The 27,936-nt window shown below is 43.8% G+C and overlaps 4 protein-coding genes across 4 annotated transcripts; 1 reads left to right on the top strand and 3 right to left on the bottom strand.

Moving 5' to 3' along the window:
* Window positions 1-415: 415 nt before the first annotated feature.
* On the top strand, window positions 416-2,252 carry LOC115593004 (tripartite motif-containing protein 16-like). The gene is made up of 2 exons (XM_030436320.1): window positions 416-438; window positions 781-2,252. Exons 1-2 carry the CDS (start codon window positions 416-418, stop codon window positions 1,847-1,849), a joined length of 1,092 nt encoding a protein of 363 aa, XP_030292180.1. The 3' UTR covers window positions 1,850-2,252.
* Window positions 2,253-4,211: 1,959 nt separating this feature from the next.
* Window positions 4,212-16,873, bottom strand: LOC115593003 (uncharacterized). The gene is made up of 3 exons (XM_030436319.1): window positions 16,661-16,873; window positions 13,997-15,869; window positions 4,212-6,953 (listed from the first exon to the last, which is right to left on the bottom strand). Exons 2-3 carry the CDS (start codon window positions 15,675-15,677, stop codon window positions 5,104-5,106), a joined length of 3,531 nt encoding a protein of 1,176 aa, XP_030292179.1. The 5' UTR covers window positions 15,678-15,869; window positions 16,661-16,873; the 3' UTR covers window positions 4,212-5,103.
* Window positions 16,874-19,966: 3,093 nt separating this feature from the next.
* LOC115593191 (tripartite motif-containing protein 16-like) lies at window positions 19,967-21,556 on the bottom strand. Its single transcript, XM_030436624.1, has one exon. It carries the CDS (start codon window positions 21,373-21,375, stop codon window positions 20,050-20,052), a length of 1,326 nt encoding a protein of 441 aa, XP_030292484.1. The 5' UTR covers window positions 21,376-21,556; the 3' UTR covers window positions 19,967-20,049.
* A 1,389-nt stretch (window positions 21,557-22,945) lies between these two features.
* Window positions 22,946-27,266, bottom strand: bhmt (betaine-homocysteine methyltransferase). Its single transcript, XM_030435678.1, has 8 exons — window positions 27,106-27,266; window positions 26,853-26,985; window positions 26,625-26,737; window positions 25,671-25,862; window positions 25,258-25,405; window positions 23,967-24,149; window positions 23,494-23,722; window positions 22,946-23,420 (listed from the first exon to the last, which is right to left on the bottom strand). Exons 1-8 carry the CDS (start codon window positions 27,127-27,129, stop codon window positions 23,240-23,242), a joined length of 1,203 nt encoding a protein of 400 aa, XP_030291538.1. The 5' UTR covers window positions 27,130-27,266; the 3' UTR covers window positions 22,946-23,239.
* Between the last annotated feature and the right edge of the window lie 670 nt (window positions 27,267-27,936).

The following is a 27,936-nucleotide window of genomic DNA, read 5'->3' as shown; positions in this document are numbered from 1 at the left end:
TTGTATCCTAGATCTATCTCAGTCAAGAGCAGAGGGGCTGAAACAGCCACACCTGGAGGTTTTCCTCAGGACTCTTCAAGGAGACAGAAGATGGATCTTCAATAAAGAGTTGTACTCTTTACACCCTGTTCAGCTCAGAGCTCAGACTAGTTTCAGTTACCAGGAAGTGAAGCTCAGACAGTCGTTATCACTGAGCGGTGAAATGGAGCAGAAAGCAGTTCATCTGGACCGAGAGACTTTCTCTTGTCCGATCTGTTTGGATCTACTGAAGGATCCAGTGACTATTCCCTGTGGACACAGCTACTGCAAGAACTGTATTAAAGACCACTGGGACACAGAGGTTAAGAGGGGGATCCACAGCTGCCCTCAGTGCAGGAAGAGCATCCCACAGAGGCCTGAGCTGCTGAAAAACACCATGTTAGCAGCTTTAGTGGAGCAGTTGAAGAAGACTGGACTCCAAGCTGCTCCTGCTGATCTCTGCTATGCTGGACCTGAAGATGTGGCCTGTGATGTCTGCACTGAGAGGAAACTGAGAGCAGTTAAGTCCTGTCTGCAGTGTGTGGCCTCTTACTGTGAGAAACACCTCCACCCTCATTATCAATCAGCTGCATTTAAAAAACACAAGCTGGTGGAGCCGTCAGAGAAGCTCCAGGAGAACATCTGCTCTCGTCACGATGAGGTGATGAAGATGTTCTGCCGTACTGATCAGCAGTGTATCTGTTATCTCTGCTCCTTGAAGGAACATAAAGGCCACGACACAGTGTCAGCTGCAGCAGAGAGGACTGAGAGGCAGAGAGAGCTGGAGGGGAGTCGACACAACATCCAGCAGAGAATCCAGGACAGAGAGAAAGATGTGGAGGCCATCAATGTCTCTGCTGATGAAGCAGTGGAGCACAGTGAGAAGATCACCACCGAGGTGGTCCGTCTCATAAAGAAAAGAGACTCTGATGTGAAGCAGCAGGTCAGATCCCATCAGGAAACTGAAGTGAGTCGAATCAAAGAGCTTCAGGAGAAGCTGGAGCAGGAGATCACTGAGCTGAAGAGGAAAGACGCTGAGCTGAAGAAGCTCTCACACACAGAGGATCACAACCAGTTTCTACACAACTACCCCTCACTGTCATCACTCAGTGAGTCTACACACTCATCCAGCATCGATATCCGTCCTCTCAAGTACTTTGAGGATGTGACAGACGTTGTGTCAGAGGTCAGAGATGTTCTACAGAGCATTCTGAGAGACACATGGACAGACATCTCACTGACAGAGACTGAAGTGGATGTTTTACCGTCACAACGAGAGCCCAAGACCAGAGCTGACTTCTTAAAATATTCATGTGAACTCACACTGGATCCAAACACGGTAAACGCACAGCTGTTTTTATCTGAGGGGAACAGAAAAGCGACATTCAGTCAACATCAGTTTTATCCTGATCACCCAGACAGATTCAATGGGTGGCGGCAGGTCCTGAGTAGAGAGAGTCTGACTGGACGTTGTTACTGGGAGGTGGAGTGGACAGGAGGAGTTGGTGTAGCAGTCGCATACAAGAATATCAGCAGAGGAGGCTTCTCGAATGAATGTGGATTTGGATACAATGATAAATCCTGGTTGTTATATCGTAACACTGATGATTATCAGTTTTGGTCAAGTTATGTCAGAACTTCTGTCTCAGGTCCTCAGTCCTCCAGAATTGGAGTGTACCTGGATCACAGTGCAGGTATTCTGTCCTTCTACTGCGTCTCTGACATCATGACTCTCCTCCACAGAGTCCAGACCACATTCACTCAGCCTCTCTATGCTGGACTTAAGTTAAAATGGTTAAAAGAATCCGCTGAGTTTTGTAAACTCAAATAGACAGAAGTCATTTCAGGGTCAGTGGGTTAAATTCTGTGTTTAATTTCTTCAGACTTGTTGTGTTTCCATCATTGTTGCTGAGAGCTGATTGTTGTGGCATTTCTGCACTGCACACGGATCACCTGTCAATCAAACATTGTGGGCGGTACTTTGACGTCTTGTTCTGTAAATGTTGGACTTTCTTCAGGCGGCGCTCCTTCCTGTGTCTGTTCAGCCACGGAGGCTCTCGCTGTTCATGATGATTTCAGCTCACATCATCATAATCAATAAGGAGATGCTTCATTATTTGCTTGTACATAGTTGAGATTCTGCTCCAACCAGCTGATTGTGTGGATGAAGTGAATCTGCTGTTTAACAGACTTTACTGACGTGTGAACAAACTGGAGCTTTTAAATCATTAATAAACAAACGTGAACAAAGTCTTTTCTCCTCGTCTTCATTCTCGCTTTCATACAAAGCTGACGGAGAACAAGTCCAACTAATATAAGAGTTAACTTGGTGAAGTTTGGTTGCAGAGCTTTTATTTCACTCGAGTATTTCCATTTCCTGCTTTGTTATACTTCCACTCCACTACATTCTGGTGTCAAACATGGAACCTTCACCAACTCTGGCTGAGCATGTAATCTGCAAAGTAACTAAAGTCGTGCATTTTTAAATATTTGATGGTGATTATCAGAAAAAAGTTGACTGAGTTGACATTATTTATATTCCTGTCAATAGATGTATCATTTATTTTACTTATTTTTGATTCTTAATTACATTTAATATGGGATATTTTAAGACTTCACTAAAGTTCTATTTTTACAGGAGACTCTTGCATTTACTGAAGTAATCAACACAATATATTTAACTTTAGTTTGATTTTTAAGGAACTTGTTACAACAGGTAATGAACATAAGACAATACAAAAATGAACAAAATGATTCGTTAATTTTGTCTGTGATTTGTTCTCTGATGTGTCTTTTGTCTGGACCCTCAGTCAGTACCCCCATTCACAATGCCGTTTGCATGCAGGGATCCTGCGCCAATTCTCCGCACCCTCCTCTGTGTGAAAGTTTCAGATACGGAGAGGGGTTAAATTTCACTAAAAACAGAGAAATGCCCCACAAAGCAACGTTACAGGACCAAACAAAAGTAACGTAGTAACTGTAACTGTTTTTGGCAACTTATGAGGAAAACAAATCACACAGCTGTACGTGGAGAAGCGGCTGTCCTCCTGTCCATCCTCCGACTCTTCCTCACGTTTCTGCCAGACAAACAGCATCTGTCACCAGCAAACAACTTCAACTCACCTAGTGTTTGTGATGAAAATAAATCACTGCAACTGTCAGCCCTCCTGACCGAGACTTCAGGAACTTTCCTCCAGATAACAGCCTCCTCGTGAGGAAGGGAGTCAGACAGCGTCCTGTTTACTGATGGTGATTATGTAATTATGTAATTTAGCACGAAAAACCTAACTTCATCACTTTCCAGGATGTTTGGTGGGTCAGGATCTCAATCACTAAACATAACAGCATCCATATATTTATAAACTGTCCGCGGGTTTAGATTGACATGAGAACACCTGGGAAACCCCCACCCTAATCAGCATGACGTGTACCGCCACGCCCAATTCGGATTTTTTTTGTTGGCAAATGAGACTAATTTGCAGGCTTCATCATGGCTTCATCGTGGGGTTTGCAGCTTTTTGATGATGTTCACGTCGCGTCATTACGTCACTTCATTACGTTACCATGGCAACAGGGGACAATGGCTGCTCTTGTGTAAAGCAAACGCAACATTTTTCAACTTTCTGCTTAGATATATGTGACTTTTTTGCAACTAACATGCAGGGATTATGAAATCATGCAAGCCCCGCATATTTTAGCCCAGAAATCGTCAATTTATGTGGAGAAAGTGCGGCGTATCTGAAAAAATGCGGACTTCGGGTGGTTATGCATTGAATTATGCGACCGCATAATCACGTTTTTCTGGAGGGACTGTATTACAGTACTAATGTACTACATATGGTGCCCCGTGTGAGGCAGCGTAAAACATTTTATTTCTGAGTTTGTATTATTACCACATTAAATTCTAAGTATTACAATTATGACATCTCCAAAACAACATAGTGCTCTTTTCAAAATGGGGACTCTCTCTGAAAACGCAAATGTGTGGTCACATTATGTAACACTAAACAACAAAGAACACATGAACATTTAAACATGTTAGAGAGCGATCCCAAACCTGAGTGAGAATTTATTTCTGAAAAGCTTCACCACCTGGTTCCACTTCAACACATTCAATGAACCAAACAGGAGCAGTAAGAAGAAAAACCTGTATAAGATGCTCCTTTTTTAATAATAACACCAGATACTGTAGATACTGATGGACATCACTTTATTGTTCACTTCTATTTTCACAAATCAACTCAGATACAATCAATAACAGTCATCTTAACATAAATGATACTCAATAAGCTCATGACTTCTAATGTTTTCCTTTTAAATTCTCTTGAATTGAGTACTTAAGCAGCATGTTACACCACAGTTTCTCTGCTTTAAATTACTACATTATACAGACTTTTGAAATATAATTTGATCTTAATATGAACATCCTCTGTAGATTTTCAGCTGATTTCTGTATTTACACACGACTGATAATGTTTTCAAATCAACTAAATCTTTAAATTTTATCATGTGTGACCTGATAAACACTCTGTTGCTGTGTTTTCATTCATCCACCTTGTTAATAAGTCTTATTGCTCTTTTCTCTGACACATACAAAGGTTTAGTACGAGTCACAGACGACTTGCCCTGCACCTCAAAACATGGAAGAATAAGTGAACAGAACAAAATATGAAGAGAATCAAATTCTGAACCGTCCTTTGTTCAAAACAGCAAAACAAAGACACACTTTCCAGTTTGTTCACACGTCCCGTCAGTAATGTCTGTTAAACGACTCTTGTTCAATGATTTCATGAACAGATTCACTTCATCCACACAATCAGTTTGTTGGAGCAGAATCTCAGCTATGTACAAGCAAATAATGAAGCATCTCCTTATTGATTATGATCATGTGAACTGAAGTCATCATGAGCAGCGAGAGCCTCCGTGGCTGAACAGACACAGGAAGGAGCGCCGCCTGAAGAAAGTCCAACATTTACAGAACAACAAGACGTGAAAGTATCGCCAACACCAACAATGATGGAAACACAACAAGTCTGAAGGAATGAAACACACAATTTATCCCACTGACCCTGAAATGATTACTGTCTATTTGAGTTTACAAAACTCAGCAGAGTCTCCATAAGACCAGTTAATCTGAAGTCCAGCATAGAGAGGCTGAGTGAATGTGGTCTGGACGCTGTGGAGGAGAGTCATGGTGTCAGAGACGCTGTAGAAGGACAGAATACCTGCTCTTTGATCCAGGTACACTCCAACTCTGGAGGACTCAGGACCTGAGACGGGAATTTGGACTTTGTTGTAATAAAACTCATAACTGTCTGTGGAACAATTTAACATGCAAGAGTTGTCATTTAATCCAAATGAGCTTTCATCGGAGTACCCTGCTCTGCTGATATTCTTGTATGCGAGTGCTACACCAACTCCTCTCCCTCCCTCTCCCCACTCCACCTCCCAGTAACAACGTCCAGTCAGACTCTCTCTACTCAGGACCTGAACCCACCCAGTGAATCTGTCTGGGTGTCTAGAATAAGACAGTGGTTTCTTCACTGTTGCCTTTCTGTTGCCCTTAGACAATAACAGACGTCTGTTTGCTGTGTTTGGATCCAGTGTGATTTCACATGAATATCTTAAGAAGTCAGCTCTGGTCTCGGGCTCTGGTAGTGACAGTAAAACATCCACTTCAGTCACTGACAGTGAGATGTTTGTCCATGTCTCTCTCAGGACGTCCTGTAGTTCGTCTCTTACCTCTGACACAGCTGCTATCACATCCTCAAAGTACTTGAGAGGACGGATATCGATGCTGGATGAGTGTGTAGACTCACTGAGTGCTGACAGTGAGGGGTAGTTGTGTAGAAACTGGTTGTGATCCTCTGTGTGCGAGAGCTTCTTCAGCTCAGCGTCTTTCCTCTTCAGCTCAGTGATCTCCTGCTCCAGCTTCTCCTGAAGCTCTTTGACTCGACTCACTTCAGTTTCCTGCTGGGATCTGACCTGCTGCTTCACATCAGAGCGTCTTTTCTCCATGAGACGGATCAGCTGGGTGAAGATCTTCTCACTGTGCTCCACTGCTTTATCAGCAGAGCCATTGATGGCCTCCACCTCCTGTTGAAGCACCTTCACATCTTCCTCTCTGTCCTGGATTCTCTGCTGGATGTTGTGTCGACTCCCCTCCAGCTCTCTCTGCCTCTCAGTCCTCTCTGCTGCAGCTGACACTGTGTCGTGGCCTTTATGTTCGTCCACAGAGCAGAGATAACAGATACACTGCTGATCAGTACGGCAGAACATCTTCATCACCTCATCGTGACGAGAGCAGATGTTCTCCTGGAGCTTCTCTGACGGCTCCACCAGCTTGTGTTTCTTCAAAGCAGCCGATTGATAATGAGGCTGGAGGTGTTTCTCACAGTAAGAGGCCACACACTGCAGACAGGACTTAACTGCTCTCAGTTTCCTCCCAGTGCAGACATCACAGGCCACATCTTCAGGTCCAGCATAGCAGAGATCAGCAGGAGCAGCTTGGAGTCCAGTCTTCTTCAGCTCCTCCACTAAAACTGCTAACATGGTGTTTTTCAGCAGCTCAGGCCTCGGTATGAAGCTCTTCTTGCACTGAGGGCAGCTGTAGATCCCCTTCTCATCCTCTGTGTCCCAGTGGTCTTTAACACAGTTCTTGCAGTAGCTGTGTCCACAGGGAATAGCCACTGGATCCTTCAGTAGATCAAAACAGATCGGACAAGAGAAAGTCTCTCGGTCCAGCTGAACTGCTTTCTGCTCCATTTCACCGCTCAGTAACGACTGTCTGAGTTTCACTTTCTGATAACTGAAACTAGTCTGAGCTCTGATCAGAACAGGATGTGTTTGTGCAGTGCGGCCTGTCAGCTCAGTTACACCAAACCACAAACTGTAGGTATGAAGGGGAGGGAAATATACTGACGGAGTGCAGCTGCCTTGTGAGAGGAGGAAGAAGAGGGAGGGCTAATCGACCCAGTCCAGGACGAGGAGCAGCTCTGTGAATCTAAACTTTGTTTCCTCTTTAACAACGAAGCCTGTTATAACCTGCTCCATATTTGAAAACATCAAAGTTTTTAGTTGTAAAATGTTTCTTGGCTCCTCAGGCTTTGCTGATGTTTCTTCAACTCTTCCTCTGATTCTATTCACTTTTCATTTTCTGGTTAAAAGCAGGTGACTGACTGTCTGGAGTTATCAAACTAAACTCTCATCAAGATTCAAACTGCTGTACAAAAGTTGTTTCACTCAGTTAATGATCTACTTTGGACTTCAGCTTACGTCATTAAAGCTGTGTGTGATACAAAAACGTACTTACCCATCTACTACACTTGTTACAGGAGACATTTACAGCCATGTTCATGATCACAGGACTGGACATTTGTTAATAAGGTTTGGCAGTAAAACAGAATGTCTCTAACAAGACGCTGGGTCGTATCTAGACATGTTTGAGGTGACAGAAGTTAATATTTTAGCTATTAATATATTTGCAGCCTTATTTGTGGCAAATAATGTATTATATGAGATGAGATATCTGGACATTTCTAGCTGCGTTTGTGGCAACAAAAGCCTAAAACCTGATCTTTACCTAACCCTGACCAAGTCATCTTTATGCCTGAACCTAAACACACCATAAACACAGCAGTGTCACATCACTGAATCAAAATCTGAAGCTAAAGAAATGTAAAGTGTCAACTTATCCTCGGTCCAGCGAACAAGTTGAGCCTTGTTATTAAATGAGAAAAGCAAACAAAGTCTACAAGATCGATTTTTAACAAAGTCACATCCAGTTTGCATTTCATCTGGTGTGAAATCATCAAACACAGTGAATCACTACTAAACTCAAAGTTTAAACAGACATTAGCTTCTCAGTAGCTTCTTTGGCCAAAATCATCTTTGGCCAAAATCAGTTAGTAGGTGAACAAACTTTTGAACCAGTTTTTCAACATCAACGTTCAACACTCTAAGACGATGTTTTTAACCAGCTGTTTAAAGACATCCTGAAGGGGCGGACGCTTATTAGCTCTCATGGTCGATGTGGACGCAAAGGAAAGATCAGCAGACTAACTGGCTGCACTGTGTCTTATAATACTCACTGAAATTCAGTGATAAAGTAGGTCAGTTGATCAGAGCTGTGAAGAGCCCAGCAGGTGTCATGGAAGAAATAACTAATACCAAAACAGATGAGAGCACTCACACTCTGCATCCAAAGTAGTAATTTCTGCTCTCAAATGAATCAGTACACACAAAGTGCTGCCACATTACCCTGAAATGGCAGCAAGAATTGGAGGTACAGATCATCACATTTCCAAATACAAGTTGGTGAAGAACAGCGAACCAGGATGAGGGAGGTGTTGAAGAAATCATTCACGTCCTTTTGAGTAGGTTGCTGTGGTGATGTGTTCATTCAAAGAATACCAGTAAATTGGTGAACCAACAGGCACAGAGCGGATCTGAGCCAGTGAGTGAACCCAGAGCAAATGAAACTACAGCATTTTATACAGTGAGAACAAAGAACAAGGAATGGCATGTTCAAACAATAGGTAAACAAAAGACGGGGGGCACTTTGGAGAATGTGAATCAATTCATCACATCAGTTTGATAATTTTTTATATCATAGTGATCAAATCGGATCGTCCTTTGATTAACTAGTTGGTGTTACGCAGATGTGGAACCTCTGCTGTTCAACTAATCCACAGACAAGTAAAAACTTAACGGCAGAACACAATGTTCGCATAGACTCATCCATGGCTGTTACATACCCCCCCTCCCCCCCAACAACGCGGCTGTTTTTGTGGAGCTACACGTTATTTCCATTTTTACATCCATGGGAAAGCCTCACTTCATGCTTCTTCAAATCAGCAGACTCTTGTGACAAGAGAACATCATTAGGAGACGCAAGATCGCGGGTTTTTGTCTGTCAGGTGTCCCTCTATTTTCCTCTTGTGGACTCCTACAAGAGGAAAATAGAGGGACACCTGACAGACAACAACCCGTGTCAGATGTGGAGGAGCATCCAGGCCCTAACCAACTGCAAGAGCCACCCCCCTCCTACATCCTCCAGCAGCAGCAGCACCCTGGCAGAGGAGCTGAACAGCTTCTTTGTCCGGTTCGAGTCCACCACCACACACCTGCAGTCACTGCCTCCCCCTAGTTCCAGCACCCCACCTCTCTCTCTCCAGGAGCACGAGGTGAGGAAGAACCTAAGAGCAGTGAACCCAAGGAAAGCTTGTTGGAGGTGCTGGTCCTGACCGCATCCCGGGAGCGGTGATTAAAGCATGTGCAGAGCAGCTGACAGGGATCCTCACCAGGCTTTTCAACCTCTCCCTGAAACATGCCACCGTCCCCACATGTCTGGAGGCCTCATCCCCATCCCCAAAAAACCTGCCATAAACAACCTGAATGATTACAGACTCATTGCCCTGACGTCTGTTATCATGAAGTGCTTGGAGCGATCAGTCTCCCAGCACATCAGAGACTGCCTCCCTCCCTCCTTCGACCCCCACCAGTTTGCCTACAGGGCAAACCGGTCCACAGAGGATGCCATCACCCTCTGCTCTTCGTGGACTACAGCTCAGCGTTCAATCCAATCATGCCGGACATTCTTCTCAGCAAACTGATACAGCTGCAGATCCCCCTCCCCACCTGCATCTGGATTAAAAACGTTCTGTCGAGCCACCCACAATCCGTGAGACTCGGCTCCCACCACTCCTCCACACTCACACTCAGCACTGGTTCCCCCCCAAGGCTGCTTTCTGAGCCCCCTAATGTACGCCCTCCTGTACACCTATGACTGCCCTCCAACCCAACGAACCAACTGCATGATAAAATATGCAGATGACACCACTGTGGCTGGACGCATCTGTGACGGGGACGAGACAGCGTACAGGGCCGAGGTGGAGGAACTGTCGCGCTGGTGCTCAGAAAACAACTTGACCCTGAATATCCTTAAAACAAAAGAACTCATCATGGACTTCAGGAAACACAGACAGGACTACACCCCCCTCCTCATAAATGGAGAGCAGGTGGAAACTGTTACAACCTTCAAGTTTCTAGGCACCCACATCTCCACTGACCACTCCTGGACTGTTAACATCAGGGCCCTGGTTAAGTCGGCTCAGCAGCGGCTACACTTTCTGCGTGTCCTCAGAAAAAAACAATCTAGACACAAAGCTGCTGCTGGCCTTCTACCACTCGTCTGTGGTGTGCGTTCTGACGCACTGCCTGAATGTGTGGTACGCAGGCTCCACAGCCGAGGACAGGAAGGCAGTGCAGGGGGTCATTACCACTGCCCAAAAGATCATCGGCTCCCCTCTGCCCAGCCTGGAAAACATCTCCACATCCTGCTTGGACTTGGACTCTTCTTGGACTTCTCCAGTGCCTTTAATACCATCCAGCCCCCTATACTTCAGGACAAACTGTACAGGATGGGAGTGCACCCCCATCTGGTGGACTGGATCAAAGACTACCTCACTGACAGGCCACCGTACGTCAGGCTGAAGGACACCACGTCTGACACTGTGGTCAGCAGCACTGGAGCCCCCAAGGGCACAATGCTGGCCCCTCTTCTCTTCACCCTGTTCACCTCTGACTTTTGCTACAACTCGGAGCTCTGTCACATACAGAAGTACGCCGATGGCACAGCCATCGTTGGATGTATCAGGGGTGACAGAGAGGAGGAGTATCGGAGTCTGGTGGGGGACTTTGCTCTCTGGTGTCACACTAACTGCCTACAGCTCAACATCTCTAAGACGAAGGAGCTGGTCATTGACTTTGGGAGGTCCAGACCAAGACCGCGACCAGTCCTGCTAGAGGGAGCTGAGGTGGAGGCTGTGCAGTCATACAAATACCTCGGACTGTGGCTGGATAATAAACTGGACTGGACAACACACACCAGCCACCTGTACAGGAAGACACAAAGCAGGCTGTACTTCCTGAGGAGATTGTGGTCTTTCAACATCTGCAGCAAACTAACTGCAGCAGACTGGTAATGTTTTACCAGACTGTGGTGACCAGCGTCCTCTTCTACACTGTGGTGTGCTGGGGGGGCAGCATATCCAAGAAGGACACCTCCAGACTGGATAAACAGATCAAGCGGGCCGGCTCTGTGGTCGGCATGAAGCTGGACTCACTGGTGACGGTGGCAGAGAGGAGGACACTGGACAAACTGCTGGACATTATTGACAATGCCAGCCAGCCCCTGCACACCGTCATCAGCAACCAGAGGAGCCTGTTCAGTGGAAGGCTGCTCCTTCCCAAGTGTAGGACCAACAGACTCAAGAACTCCTTTGTCCCTCATGCCATCATACTTTACAACTCCTCACTCGGGGGGAGGAGGAAATAAGGCAACAAGGACAGACGGGATGGACTGTTAGCACTGGGCAATTAATTAATACATCTACTCATACATACCTGGACACTCTTCTTTGTGCAATAACTTGATATTTCCACCACTTAAGTGCAATAATTTAATTTACTACAGTTCTCTACAGTAGTAGAGTATGCGGTATGCTGTTTTTGCACTTTATTTTTGTCCTCTTTTTGTGATGCATGGTGGCTCTGTGAGAGCACCCCAAATTTTGTTGTACCCCCACAGTACAATGACAATAAAGGCTATTCTATTCTATTCTTCTCTCTAGCGGGTACAGAAGGACAGAGCTTTACAAGGACAGGAATGCGAATTTGGCTGCATGGTCAGCCAGAGCATTTCCTCTTGAACCAGGGTCCTTGGATTTGGTGTGAGCTTCACAATTAACAACAGCAATAGATGAAGGAAATCATGAGTTTGTAGATGACAGGCTCTCATCAGTGGAACAACCCAGCTACTTGGGCGGAACTTGAGGGTGGCGGGGCGGCGCTGTCATTTATTGAAAAATGATCACAAATAGCATACCCTGCGCACGACACTCCATATTCTCAATAAGCAGAACCATCAGTGTAGAAAACTCGGAGTTGGAAAGGGAAGTGTCTGTAAGGTCAAGATGAGGTTTAGGAGAACATATGATGACAATCATGCAGTTATGGGGATCGCCATCATCTTCTGTAACAACAGTGCAGCAGGATTAAGAATAGAACATCTTTCTAACATGATGTTTGGAGCAGTTAGTGTCAATACATCCCGTACTGATGGGGGCACAAAAGACACTCCACCATCATGGACTTTGTTTTTCTCTTCACCTTTGGGTTGATTGTGATCTATCAGAGCAGCTAATGAGGTTGTGTTTGTTATGTTGATTAATCCCTAAAAGGATGCCGTCTGGTGTGCAAAAGATGGTGCAATTTAGTTTGCATCTCAAATCTCATGCTAACAGATTCACAGGTGTGGTATCTGACAACAGAAAGGAGTGGGAAGTAGTGACACATTCTTTCAGTGAAAGGACCTATAGACACTGTAGTAGGCTTAGATACAGGTAGACAAATGGGGATACCTCCAAAAAACCTGTGAGTCAGTATGATACATGTTTAAGCTGTTGTGCTTTAAGATAATTATCAGTTAATCAAAGCTCTCAGAATTGACTTTCTTTTAATGGGCTTGGTTAGATACAATTAGACAATTAGTGCCCTTTAACAGATTTCCTCTACTGCTCCTGTTTGACCCTGAAGACTGAGAGACGAGTCGCTTACTAAATATTAAGAGATTATAAAGCAGCGCAAGAGTAACAAAGGTTAATAACATGTGGAGACGCTGAAGGAGGAATCTATTCACCTGATTATTGTCAGCCGACAGCACCTGTTTTCGTTGAAAAGTGTTGTGGACGAGAAGCTCAGCTGAAGAAACACTTTGAAACATGATGTTTCCTGAAGCCTGGTTTTTGTGTCAGAACCTCACCGGAGTATAAACAGAGTTGAGACACGAAATAGAAGAAACAAACGTAAAGCTGCCACATAAAGAAATGTCCAGTTTGAACTGATCTGTGCTTTTGCAGAAACAAACATAGCTCACACTTAATCTGGAGCACAGTGCTCTGATTATATCTGACTCACACCAGCTGTTTTTTTGGTTTTGATTTTCAGTTTTCCTTTTTAATGTTAATCACTTTTAAAGCTTTAAATAGCCTCGACACGTTTACATCAGAGGTCCACTGACCCGCTTTGTGCCTGGATGACCTCTGAGATCAGTGGATGCAGTTTTGCTGGTTGAAATCCGGCCGGCCTCATCATGAACATCTTTTGAAGCTCCTCTCCAAACTGTCTTTTACAGGAGAGCATTTAAAGTTCCTCAGTTATCATTTATTTTATCTCATGATGTGCTTTTTCTTTCTTTTTGTTGTATATTCTTAATCTGCTGCTCTTCATGTGTGTTGGTTTTCTTTCTCTTTTTCTGTGCAGCACTTTGTAACATTGTTCAGAAAACATATATAGAAATAAACATTACTTATATTATTATTCAATCCTAGAAAAGAAATTGGTTAAACGTTTTTTTTTAAAGTGCAGCTGTTGAATTTACAGCAAAGCAAACTGCACAATGACATTATGAACTAGGTTGTCCAGCAGCACTGTCCTGTAAGTCACCATCTTATATAAACCCTGAATGAAAACGAGCAGAAAAGACTTTGTTCTCTTTTGTCTGTTTGTTTATTAATGATTTAAAGCTCCAGTTTGTTCACACGTCCCGTCCGTAAAGTCTGTTAAACAGCAGATTCATTTCAACCACACAATCAGTTTGTTGGAGCAGAATCTCAACTGTGTACAAGCAAATAATGAAACATCTCCTTATTGATTATGAGAACTGAAGTCATCATGAGCAGCGAGAGCCTCCGTGGCTGAACAGACAGAGGAAGGAGGACACTGAAGAAAGTCCAGACATTTACAGAACAACAAGAAGACGTCAAAGTACCGCCCACAATGTTTGATTGACAGGTGATCTGTGTGCAGTGAAGAAATGCCACAACAATCAGCTCTCAGCAACAATGATGGAAACACAACAAGTCTGAAGGAATGAAACACACAATTTAACCCACTGACCCTGAAATGACTTCTGTCTATTTGAGCTTACAAAACTCAGCAGACTCTCCAACATATGAGCCAAACCGAAGTCCAGCATAGAGAGGCTGAGTGAATGTGGTCTGGACTCTGTGGAGGAGAGTCATGGTGCCGGAGACGCTGTAGAAGGACAGAATACCTGCTCTGTGATCCAGGTATACTCCGACTCTGGGGGACCGACGCCCTGAGACGAGAGTTGTGACATTGTTGTGATAAAAGTCATAATTACGGGCGTTACGAAATAAGATCCAGGATTTTTCATTGATTCCAAAACCACATTCCGGCGAGCTCCCTGCTCTGCGGACATTCTTGTATGCGACTGCTATACCACCTTCTTTCCATCTCCCTCGGCACTCCACCTCCCAGTAACAACGTCCAGTCAGACTCTCTCTACTCAGGACCTGATACCACATAGTGAATCTGTCTGGGTGATCAGGAGGAGGCCGTAGATGAAGCTCTAATTTTGCCCTTCTGTTCCCCTCAGATAATAACAACTCTGGGTTTGCTGTGTTTGGATCCAGTGTGAGTTCACATGAATATCTTAAGAAGTCAGCTCTGGTCTTGGGTTCTGGTTCTGACAGTAAAACAGCCACTTTAGTCTCTGTCAGTGAGATGTTTGTCCATGTCTCTCTCAGGACGTCCTGTAGTTTGTCTCTGACCTCTGACACAGCTGCTGTCACATCCTCAAAGTACTTCCAAGGACGGATATTGATGCTGGATGAGTGTGTAGACTCACTGAGTGCTGACAGTGAGGGGTAGTTGTGTAGAAACTGGTTGTGATCCTCTGTGTGTGAGAGCTTCTTCAGCTCAGCGTCTTTCCTCTTCAGCTCAGTGATCTCCTGCTCCAGCTTCTCCTGAAGCTCTTTGACTCGACTCACTTCAGTCTCCTGCTGGGATCTGACCTGCTGCTTCACATCAAAGCGTCTTTCCTCTATGAGACGGATCAGCTGGGTGAAGATCTTCTCACTGTGCCCCACTGCTTTATCAGCAGAGCCATTGATGGCCTCCACCTCCTGTTGAAGCAGCTTCACATCTTCCTCTCTGTCCTGGATTCTCTGCTGGATGTTGTGTCGACTCCCCTCCAGCTCTCTCTGCCTCTCAGTCCTCTCTGCTGCAGCTGACACTGTGTCGTGGCCTTTATGTTCCTCCACAGAGCAGAGATAACAGATACACTGCTGATCAGTACGGCAGAACATCTTCATCAACTCATCATGACGAGAGCAGATGTTCTCCTGGAGCTTCTCTGACGGCTCCACCAGCTTGTGTTTTTTGAATGTAGCTGATTGATAATGAGGCTGGAGGTGTTTCTCACAGTAAGAGGCCACACACTGCAGACAGAACTTAACTGCTCTCAGTTTCCTCCCAGTGCAGACATCACAGGCCACATCTTCAGGTCCAGCATAGCAGAGATCAGCAGGAGCAGCTTGGAGTCCAGTCTTCTTCAGCTCCTCCACTAAAGCTGCCAACATGGTGTTTTTCAGCAGCTCAGGCCTCGGTGTGAAGCTCTTCCTGCACTGAGGGCAGCTGTAGATCCTCTTCTCATCCTCTGTGTCCCAGTGGTCTTTAATACAGTTCTTGCAGTAGCTGTGCCCACAGGGAATAGTCACCGGATCCTTCAGTAGATCCAAACAGATCGGACAAGAGAAAGTCTCTTTGTCCAGCTGAACTGATTTCTGCTCCATTTCACCGCTCAGTGACAAGGACTGTCTGAGCTTTACTTCCTTTTTAACTGAAACTAGTCTGAGCTCTGATCTGAACAGGGTGTAAAGAGTACAACTCTTTATTGAAGCTCCATCTTCTGTCACCCTGAAGAGTCCTGAGGAAAACCTCCAGGTGTGGCTGTTTCAGCCCCTCTGCTCTTGACTGAGATAGATCTAGGATACAAGAGGAAAAAACAGTTAGATCAGATTTTGAAATACTGACTATTCTTAGACTCAACTACTACTATAGTTGACTATACTATAACCATAGATTTATTAACATGATTTTTCCCTGTAGCCATCCACTTCATTATCATGGGCACACACAGCTTGAGTGGCTGAAACTTCACTGCTCTCTGTGGCTGAACTTTCTCTCTGTTCCACACTTTCAGGTAACTGATCTGTCTGAGTCCCCTTCATGCTGCCTTGCTGCCCCTGCCTCGCTACATGCTCCTCCACCTCCTCTTAGGAAACTGTCCACTGAGTCCTTTCTGTGCCTACTTTCTGTACACAGTTGTGTTGTTATACTGTTTGACCGCACCGTGTTGCCGTACCTGACGACAGTCTCGAGAGATTTAACAACGGGACTTGATATATGACTTGTTGAACATCAGGTTGCTGTAATAATACATAACAACACAGCTTATGTCTCATAACGTTCCTGTGAATAAACACCGTTCAGCAGTTCATATATCCCCCAGTCATTAAACATCACTTTCTCCGTCGAAAAACAACAGGAAGTTGTTGGTGCGGCGGACTTTCTCTCCATTGTCTGCAGATCAACATGGCGGCCACGCACATCCCGGTCAGCAGCACACACTGACTAACGTTGCTCATAAACTTGACCAACGTCCGCTAACGTAACTCTCTGTCAGCTTTATGAAAACCGTCATAGAAAGCCACGATAACACAAAGGCTCAGGCTGAAACTGATAAACACGAAGCTAACAGCATTCACGTACTTACCGGTTACTGCCGCCGTTAGCTCGCCGCCGGCCGTGTCCGTGTCCGTGGACCGCGGCAGACACAAGATTCTTCCAACGGAGAAGCCGGAGAGGAAACTAGAGTCACACCGTGAGAGGCGACTGAGTTGTTGTGATCAAAGTTTACAAGATGAAGCTTCTTTTAAATCTGCTTTGGCGCCTAAACTGCAGTTTCTTCTTCTGCGTCTCGCGCTGATTTTCCGGCAGACTGCGCGGCTTTCAGCTCATCATCGCCCCCAGTGGTGGAGACTGAAACTGCAGCTCCTCGTTGAGCAGCGCCTCAGTCAGTCAGTGGGCAAAACAAGAACCCATTATAGTTCTTTATTTTCTTATTCCCACTAACTTTGTGCCTATAAAGTTGTTTAATTTTCCATTAAAGTTAACTCACTGGATAAAAGATGTAATATGAATCATTTGGGTCGTTCTAGAATTGGAGATACATTTGCCGTCTCCCCAATAAACCTTTTGTTATTTAAAAACAAAAATGACTTTTTTGAATCAGATTTGAATAATTATAACAATTATCTTAAGCTCTTACTAAAAATAATGCTAAATGTGTATTTTGAGCACTATTTATACGTAAAATATTAAGTAAATGCATATGAACCCACCCGTGATTGCCTGTCTACGGCTCCTGATTCATACTTTCAGCTTGAATTAACATGAAATAATTAAGTGTAATTTTTAAAAAGAATTCTGCGTAATCTATTCACAGTTATAAATTGAATTACATAAAATATCTATTTTTTGTATTATAGTTCATTTCAGTAATAGAAAAACACATTTTGTGTTTGTCTCTATGTTCTGGTCAACTCTGTTACCTCTGTTATAAAACTACAAAAAAACTCTCCAAAGCCTTCAAATAAAAAGCATGTGACCTGCTACCAGTGATGTCACTTCCTCTTGCTGGAAACATGCTAAAGCAGTGAGGTCTATCGTGCTTCTTCTCTCATTATTTTGTATAAAATGTTAATGATACACTAACAGTAGATTAATTATTTGTCAAATCTGTTGCTGTGATATTGCAGTGAATCTGTCATTCAATTTTTTAAAAACAAAGATATGATGAAAATCCATAAAATTCTGTTTTTAGACATGATATATGATAGCTGGTTTGAGATTAGCACATGGAGTTAAGGCACAAAAGGATGGAAAACATCAACTCTGTTACAGTCAACTCTGTTAATGGTTTTAAAGAATTAACGATAACAGAGTTGACGATGAGTAACAGAGCTAAATGTTCTCAATCACATTTGAGTATTTTGCATTATTTTACATTTATTATAGATTTTGGGTCATTTTACAGTAAAGGGAACATTTATGGTGAACATTACAGGTTAAGGAAATTGGATAATTTCTGTTACAGATGAAGTTTTCAACAGCAGAAAGGCAACGACAATACAGGTTACAGCAAGATGCCGACCCTGTAAGGAAGACAGAAAATGTCCAAAAAACAGAAATAGATGCAACAGTGGCTGATCAGGATGAAAGTGCAGGTATTGGAGAGAGAGGCCCAGTGAGGTGCAGAGCAAGAGGGAAAAGACTAGTAGAGATAGAGAATGTGCATTTACAAAAATGTGCATAGTTCACCTTTAATTATAAATACCAATTTCTTGAAGAAATCTAACTTACTGAGGAGTGTACCTTTTAGAATATAGATAGAAGATATGTTGTTGTATCTCTTTGATGATGTCCTCAGAGTTATCACACAACCAACCTCAGTGATGGCACGTCATGTAAGAATAGACAAAGAAATATGGGCAGAATTTGCTAATGACTGAGTAGACATACCCAGGGCGTGAGGGAGTTAGTGTGGTGAGGTTGTCATTGGCTGTTTGACTGGTTAGTGTGCTTGCCTATGGTCTGGACAAGTTGGGTTTTATTCCTAACTATCAGTCAGAAACATTTTCATCAGCTGTTTTACTTTCCAGATCAGTGATACATGAGACCTATGCAGTTATTATTCATGTTCGGGAAATTCTGTAATCATTGTATCTTTACATGTAATTAAATAGTTGTTTTTCCATTTAGAAATGGTTTTAATTGTTTTAGTCAGGCAGAAAATGTTGTTGATGTTGGTCTTTTAACTGAGGCTAGTCAACTCTGTTATTCATATCAACTCTGTTACCGTCTATGTCAACTCTGTTTGTTTAGGGTTTTTGCTTTTAAAATGACCATTAGATAAGTTTTTATTGTTAAAATATTAATCAGAAGCTGTGTCATAACTAACATTCCTACCACATGAAATTTCAAAGCATTTAATACATTTTTAATGCTGTGTTGAGTTAAAATGCCTACTGTCTTGGCAACTTTTCTGTTGAATGTGTAGATATTTGTACTCCAAAAGAAAAAGTCTCAGTCTTATTAGACTAAAAGCTGAATTAATAGATGTAGAGACAAAAGTTATCTTAGGAGAGACAGGATTTTGAATTGTAGCACATTTGTTTATTACATATATTTCACCCAATTTGTCTCTAACAGAGTTGACATATTTTTCAGTTTCTACATCGTTTTTCAGATTAAATATTTAAAATCTTACATGTTTAAGATCAGCAAATACTGAACATGTTAACTTTAAAGTGTATTCTATAAGATTACAAAAAGTTGAATGAAAAAAATCAATCCTATTTTTAGTTTTCTTCCACACTTGAAATGTATCCGCAATTCTGGAATGGCCCATTTACAATGTGTTCTTGCCAAGAATCAGGGCTTTCATTTGGAGTCTGGTCACATTTGACTAATTTACTAAATGTCCTCTCTTTGTGTTTGTTATGTTGATTAATCTCTAAAAGGATGCCGTCTGGTGTGCAATAGATGGTGCAATTTAGTTTGCATCACAAATCTCATGCTAACAGATTCACAGGTGTGGTATCTGACAACAGAAAGGAGTGGGAAGTAGTGACACATTCTTTCAGTGAAAGGACCTATAGACACTGTAGTAGGCTTAGATACAGGTAGACAAATGGGGATACCTCCAAAAAACCTTTACATGTGAGTCATGTTTAAGCTGTTGTGTTTTAAGATAATTATCCTTTAATCAAAGCTCTCAGAACTGACTTGAGCAGAATCTCAACTACAAGCAAATAATGAAGCATCTACTTATTGATTATGATGATGTGAACTGAAGTCATCATGAGCAGCGAGAGCCTCCGTGGCTGAACAGACACAGGAAGGAGCGCCGCCTGAAGAAAGTCCAACATTTACAGAACAACAAGACGTCAAAGTACCGCCCACAATGTTTGATTGACAGGTGATCTGTGTGCAGTGCAGAAATGCCACAACAATCAGCTCTCAGCAACAACGATGGAAACACAACAAGTCTGAAGAAATGAAACACACAATTTAACACACTGACCCTGAAATGACTTCAGTCTATTTGAGTTTACAAAACTCAGCAGAGTTTCTAAGCCAGTTAATCTGAAGTCCAGCATAGAGAGGCTGAGTGAATGTGGTCTGGACTCTGTGGAGGAGAGTCATGGTGTCAGAGACGCTGTAGAAGGACAGAATACCTGCACTGTGATCCAGGTACACTCCAACTCTGGAGGACTCATGACCTGAGACGAGAGTTCTGACTTGTTTATACCAAAACTCATGAATATCGGTGTTACGATACAACATCCAGGACTTTTCATTGAATCCAAATCCACTTTCATCTGAGTCCTCTGCTCTGCCGATATCCTTGTATGCGACTGCTACACCGACTGCTACACCAAACTGTCCTCCTCCTCTCCACTCCACCTCCCAGTAACAACGTCCAGTCAGACTCTCTCTACTCAGGACCTGCCGCCACACAGTGAATCTGTCTGGGTGATCAGGATAAGGCTGTTCGTCTTCCATGAAATTTGCTTTTCTGTTCCCCTCAGATAATAACAGGCGGTTGCTTGCTGTGTTTGGATCCAGTGTGAGTTCACATGAATATCTTAAGAAGTCAGCTCTGGTCTTGAGCTCTGGTAGTGACAGTAAAACATCCACATCAGTCACTGTCAGTGAGATGTTGGTCCATGTCTCTCTCAGGACGTCCTGTAGTTTGTCTCTGACCTCTGACACAGCTGCTGTCACATCCTCAAAGTACTTGAGAGGACGGATCTTGATGCTGGATGAGTGTGTAGACTCACTGAGTGCTGACAGTGAGGGGTAGTTGTGTAGAAACTGGTTGTGATCCTCTGTGTGTGAGAGCTTCTTCAGCTCAGCGTCTTTCCTCTTCAGCTCAGTGATCTCCTGCTCCAGCTTCTCCTGAAGCTCTTTGACTCGACTCACTTCAGTTTCCTGCTGGGATCTGACCTGCTGCTTCACATCAGAGCGTCTTTCCTCCATGAGACGGATCAGCTGGGTGAAGATCTTCTCACTGTGCTCCACTGCTTTATCAGCAGAGCCATTGATGGCCTCCACCTCCTGTTGAAGCAGCTTCACATCTTTCTCTCTGTCCTGGATTCTCTGCTGGATGTTGTGTCGACTCCCCTCCAGCTCTCTCTGCCTCTCAGTCCTCTCTGCTGCAGCTGACACTGTGTCGTGGCCTTTATGTTCCTCCACAGAGCAGAGATAACAGATCCTCTTCTCATCCTCTGTGTCCCAGTGGTCTTTAATACAGTTCTTGCAGTAGCTGTGTCCACAGGGAGTAGTCACCGGATCCTTCAGTAGATCCAAACAGATCGGACAAGAGAAAGTCTCTCGGTCCAGCTGAACTGCTTTCTGCTCCATTTCACCTCTCAGTGATAACGACTGTCTGAGCTTCACTTCCTGGTAACTGAAACTAGTCTGAGCCCTGATCTGAACATGGTGCGTCTTTGCAGTGAATGAAGCCGGTCAGCTCGGTGACACCCATCCACAAACTGCAGATCTGAAGGGGAGGGAACCAGGAAATATACTGACAGAGTGGAGCTGCAGTGTGAGAGGAGGAAGAAGAGGAAGAAGAGGGAGGAAGAAGAGGAGGAAGAAGAGGAGGAAGAAGAGGGAGGGCTGATGGAGCTGTGACTCAGTCCAGGACGAGGAGCAGCTCTGTGAAAAGAGAGAAAGTGATCCTGCAGATGAGCTGTCAGCGCCCCAATGTGTCCATATCATATAGTTTAACATGTTTAAATTTGATCATATTATCACTGAAAATAAAACTTAACACGTGAGGAAATATTCAGGCACCTGGTAAAAACAAAAAACTGCCATATTGTGACCTCTAAATACCCCCAGGAGCAAAAACTCATTATAGTTCTTTATTTTCTTATTCCTCTATTAACTTACTGAATAAAAGATGTAATATTTATCGTATGTGTTCTTGACGAGAATCAGGGCTTTCATTTGGAGTCTGGTCACATTTTACTCATTTCCTAAATGTGCTCTCTACTCTGATTCTTTGCACACACTAGTATTTTTATAAATCATTATTCCTTCACAGATTAACGTTGAGGCAGAGTGTTTCAGGCAGGGCAGAAGACAACATAAGCTGTTTGTCCATTACTTCCGGGTGGTCCCTGAATACAGCATCACAGTCTCTTTGTTCCAGACTTTATTGAACCAAACGGCAGAAAATAAATCCACCATGTTTGTTTCTCTCTGTGTGGAGTTCAATGTCGTTAAAGTGAAACTCTCACCAAAATGCAACCAAGACTTTTTTTGTGAATGTATACGAGTCAAACCTTCATGTAAAAGCATAATTACGATGAAAGCGCCATTTTTAAGATTTATCTTTTTCGGGTCAAACTCATTTTCAATGAGAGTGCTACGGGCACTTTTACGATAGCATCAAAATCTCTATTTTTAAAACAGTAAGAAGTCTCGACACAACATGAAACTTTGCTGGTAGTATCACCAGGGTCTCTACACATGAACACGAGCATTGAGAACATTGTTTGTGTACACAGAGTTTACTAAAAAGAAGGTTTTTGAACAACTCACGTTAGAGTGAAACACCACTGTGATGATACAAATCTTGTCTGTATCAGTTTGTCAGACCAGCTACGTCACTCAGTCCTTTATGAAAATGTTCCTAATTAATTAAAATTTAATGATGTTCATGTTTGTTTATATTAAAATTGTTTATCCAAGTTTAAAAGAACCATTTGGGAGTACGACCAACAAAAATCTCCCCACGTTACGTTTACATTTAATGTCTTAAATCTAATGTACTTTTGTCGATGTATAATTCAGCTACAATAATTAAATATATACTTGTTAAGCTTTTGCATAATCTGCACAGGAAGTCATCCCCTTTTTCCATTTTGAAGTGAACACACAATAGGTCCAAAGTTCAGAAAAAAAAACGACGCTCACACACAGATTTCATTCAATTAGAAGAAGTTTATTGATACACATCTTTATTTTGTTCTTTTTGCAAGACAACATCAGGCACTTCTGGAGTGTTTACAGACATCTGTGTGCATTGAAAGCTGCTCTTTATTGTCGTCACAGTTGAAAATGTTACTTCAAACAGGCACCCGTTGATGGTAAATGCTAGAAAGCTAGTTTGAAGCGATACCGTCTTCCACAGAGTAAAAATGGTCCTAAAAAGACAGACTTCAGCATTTTGATCTTCTTGGTGTGTAACCTTCAGTGTAACGTGGTCAGGAGGCGCTCAGTGGCTGTGGGCGGCCTTGTCAAACAGAGCCTTCAGCTGCTCCTGGGAGGTCGCCTCCTTCTGCTGCATCAGGTCGGCGTGGCCTTTGGTGACGCCCCAGCTGTCGGGCGTCGACATCGAGGGGCACATGGGACGTCCGGACGCCGGCTTCAGCGTCTCCCAGTAGTCACGACGGGCCCTACGCAGAGGAAGACGACAGGTTATTGGACGGACTTTGTGTTAAAGATACCTGGAAAGGAAAGGAGTCTCACCTGGCTCTGACCCAGGGCTTGGTGTGCAGGGCCAGGCTGCTGCCCCAGTTGCCGTGCTTCTCGGAGCCGGCGGGCAGGAAACCCCTCTCGGGCGCCAGCTCCTCAGCCAGCGCCCGGGTGTGATAGGGCTCAAACCCACAGCAGCCTCCGATGTAACGGATGCCGGCGTTGTACGCTTCCCGGGCGTATTTCTGCATGTCCCATCTGGTCAGGATCCTCGGCTCCAGACCTGTCGGACATCACATGAGGGGATTAATGTGCTGCACAGAAGGAACTAAAGGATAAGTTCCTCCAAAAATAAGAATTCAGTCATCATCTCCTCCTCACCTCCGGTTGACATTTCATAGCCCACAAAACATTTCTGGTGGCTAACAACTAAAAACTGGACTACGACACTTCACCTGATATACATCATCAGGAGGGAGGAGATGAGTGGACTGTTCCTTTAAGCGTTGAGGTGTGTGTCTACATACTGAAGGGGAACTCGGGCAGGTCGATGAAGCCCTGGCAGCCGCAGTCAGGAGTGTGGTACGCCAGCGGCTGGATCATGAAGTGAGCCTTCAGCCCGGCCTTCTTCACGCCCTCCATCATCAGCTTCACCGTCTTCAGACACGTCTCCGGGTCGAAGTGGCAGTTGATGCCCACGATGTGAGCTCCTGAGCGGGGAGACATGTGGACTTCCATCAGCAATCAAATGATCAAGTAGAGTTCTGGAGAATTTTTGTTTGGCAGTTTGTTTTTAGGTGCATTTTAAACTTGCAACCACGAGCGCTCTGAGCATCTGTTGTTTTACGCTGCTTTGAATCAACGCCATTTTTTCCCCCATTAGACTTTTTATTCAGGACTGTCCCAGAGTCTCCTGTTGGTCACTACGGTTTATATTTAAGACTTTTCCCGCTCCTCGTCTTTAATCATCACGCTGACCTCCAGCTCACATTTATTTTTCACATCGAGTTCATCGTCTGTTGAATCAACGCGACTCCTTCTGTAAAAACATTATTGTCCCTGCAGTGTAAAGACGTGTTTCTTGTCGTGTTTCCACTGAGTGGCGCCAAAGTCACGTGTTTGACTCGGATGCGTTCAAACCTCCACAGCAGCTTCTCACCCCTCAGGTGTTTGTCATGGTTCAGATTCTGTTCTGGATGTTTGTGCTGATTAGAAAACATTTAACTAGTTAGCCTGAGGGAATATCAGGAAACTTGTTATAGAAGACAATAATTGTGTTACGGTCAGTCATCAGCGGGGATGTTTCAGGATATGTTTGTTAGTCAACATTTTCTTTCCTTTATCTTTATAAATTCCTCATACTACGAACACTTCAGCAGCTCTTACAGACACAAACTCCAGTTTTATTCCTCATTCATCATTTGCAGCCTGATTCATAGAAGATTTTATTACCAGTTTTCTGTTTGATGAAGATAATCATTGACTCTTAATATGTCATCAATGCGAAACAAGAAGTCTGAACCCGTCTTTATCCAACGTTCACATTTCTGTGTCATTTTTGTAGCAAACTAGCTGCTAATTCCACTTTGTGCCTTCAGCAGACATCTTTAACATAATGTTAGTTTGTTTTTGATAGTTTTAAACCAAATGTCTGGTCATATCTTACAGACTGCTCCTTTAACGTCTCAGTCAGACGTGTCCCCCCTCAGGCTGGGAGCTCTGAACCATGTTTGAATTGGTGTCATGAGATAAAGAGAAACCCTGAGGAGGTTGTTGTGTGGATGTTTAACAAGACAGTGAAGTGAGACGTTGTCGTACCAGCGTTGACGAGTCTGACGGCACAGTCTCCGGGGCTGACTCTGTTCAGATCTCCATCAGGTCCGATACACAGAGACGCAGCCACTGGCTTCCCGGTGGTCTTCAGGACTTGGACCGCCCACTCGGCCTCTTCCACGTGCTCAAAGTACTGCAACACAACACAACACACACATCGAGTCAACTGAAATATCCTGAAAAGATGGAGTGGACTTTATAAAGAACAAAGCAAGATATCCATAATCCTGATGTGATTGTTTTTAAAGCTGCTGTTGTCATTTAAATCAAAAACTGACCACAGCTCGTTTCTGTCGCCCCAAGTGGCCAAAACAGGAAGCTGCATCAGATTTAAAGTGTCACTGCAGCCACAGAGAGCTGCAGGGATTTAAGCAGTGAGGTCAGAGGTCACTACGTACCTCTGCGATCAGGAAGTCCACGTTTTTCTTCACGAAGACCTCGATCTGTTTCATGAAGATGGCTTTGACCTCATCCTCGCTCTTGCAGCTCAGGTAGGAGGGCGTCTGAGAGACTCCGCCCGCCACCAGAGCATCTCCCTCATTGGCCACCTCCCGGGCCAGATCACAAGCTGCCTCATTGATCTGCTGCCCCTGTAGGTCAAAGAGGTGGAGGAGACTCAGAGGAGCTGATCACAGGTGTGATCACAGGTGTGAGAAACAACCCAATCAGGACACATGTCAGAGGAGGAGATCCAACCACTGAACTGGTCCCAACATCACCAGACTCCCTGAACAAATCGCTTGATTTAGAGTTGTGTCATGAGGACAAAACTTAAACTTTGTGAAACGGCTCCAACAGATTTTAAGTCATCGTTTCCTTCTTGTAAATTCAGCTTTAAATCAAACATGAAGTTGTTTCATATAAAAAGTGTTTCAGAGCTTCACCAGCCGTCTGCTTCTGATCCAGCAACTGATTTCACAAAAGATCACTCAATGTATGAAAAAAAAAACATTTTGTCAAAAGATAAAGTTTACACGTGCAGTAAAAAACAATCGGCTACTTCTTTGCCACTCTGAGAAACTCACCAGACTCCCTTTAAAATCACGTCATTTAGTGTGTTGTTGAGTTAGGAGACACTTTACAAACTTTATGACACGCTGTCAGACTAATTCTTCATTATTCGGGTCTTCTTGTACATTCGGCGTGTGTCACACATTCAGTTCTCGCTTGTTTCGTGTTTTATGAGTGCACTTAAGTTCACGCCGCTGCTGCTGCAGGTTGGGTTGATGCCAGCGCTGTGCCATCCTCTCCATGACTCAGGATGAAGCTCGGCAGCAGCTGCAGTCACACACACACACACACACTCAGAAACACACACACACACACACTCAGAAACACACTGCTGTACTCACAGTGAAGCGCTGTTTGTTGCCCCTGTTCTCCAGTTTGTCGTCGCTGGCATAGAAAGTGAAGGTCTGCATGACGTTGGCGCCCGCACGCAGGAACTCGCGGTGCAGCTGGCGCACTGAAAGCACAGGAGCGCACGTCAAACCCGCAGCCAGGCGGACACACACACACACACACTCACTACACACACACACAGACAGTGAATAAAGACGGGCAGGCAGCAGCAGCAGTACCCGCTTCAGGGTGCTCGGCTGCGGCCTCAGGTGTCCACGGTCCTGCTTGGACGTAGCCTCTCTTCTCCAGGGCGAAGACAAAGCCTCCGTCCCCGATGACGACCTCTCCCGCATCCAGACGCTCCAGGATACCCTGCGGGAGAGCACACGTTGCATAAAAGTTTGTAACATTTGTGTTGAAAAGAATGAAAAAAGAACTTAGTTTTGCATGAGAAGGTGTGCAGACAGACAGCTGAACGTGGATCCTGCTCACCTTCTTCTGTCCAGCTGGTGCCATGACTCCTGCAGCAGTGATCCCGCTCGGCGCTCTGAGGGCGGAAAGGATCTGCGCTCCGCATCAGGCCGCATTTATAATGTGCGGCTCCTGATGTCACCGCAGCACCGCCTGCTCCCGCACGGCTCGTCTTTCCCTCTGTTCCTCAGGCACGAGACAATACGGAAGCTCCTCGGGTCCAGAACAAACGCCAAGAAGTCAAAATGTATCTCATATAATCTCGTAGTTTATTTATTTTCTCTAATTTACTAATGATTTCAACAATTGTACTTACCGTAATTGATCTTATAAAACAACTTTTATCTGGTAACTTTGACTTTTTGTCAGTCAGAATTTACAATGATGACTTTTAAAGTTTTAACTGATGATTTTTAATCTGTTTAACTCATGATTTTAGTTTTTATGTCATAATTTTGACGATCTTTTACTTCATTTATCAATAAAAATGACATTTATCTCATGATTTTGACTTAATTTATCCCATATGATACATTTTATCTTATATTTTTAATTGATGGTGTTGCCGTCAGTGTGATGACTCTCTCTGATACATTTGACTTTCATCTTATAGTTATGACTCTTCTTACTTAATCTATATGTCGATTTTGTCGATTTTTTTTTACTCTTTTTATGTTTTTATTTTTTACCTTTAACCTCATAATTTTAAATCATGACTTTCCATCTAATAATTTGAATCAATAACATTTATATCATGAGATAATTACTTTTTATTAATAATTTTTCCTTCTTTCAGTTTATTTATCTCATAACTGAGACTTATCATGGGACTATTTTCCAGCGAGCTTAGTT

Source organism: Sparus aurata, chromosome 12, assembly GCF_900880675.1.
Source record: "Sparus aurata chromosome 12, fSpaAur1.1, whole genome shotgun sequence".
Lineage (NCBI taxonomy): Eukaryota > Metazoa > Chordata > Actinopteri > Spariformes > Sparidae > Sparus > Sparus aurata.
This window is presented reverse-complemented; position numbering and strand designations above follow the sequence as displayed.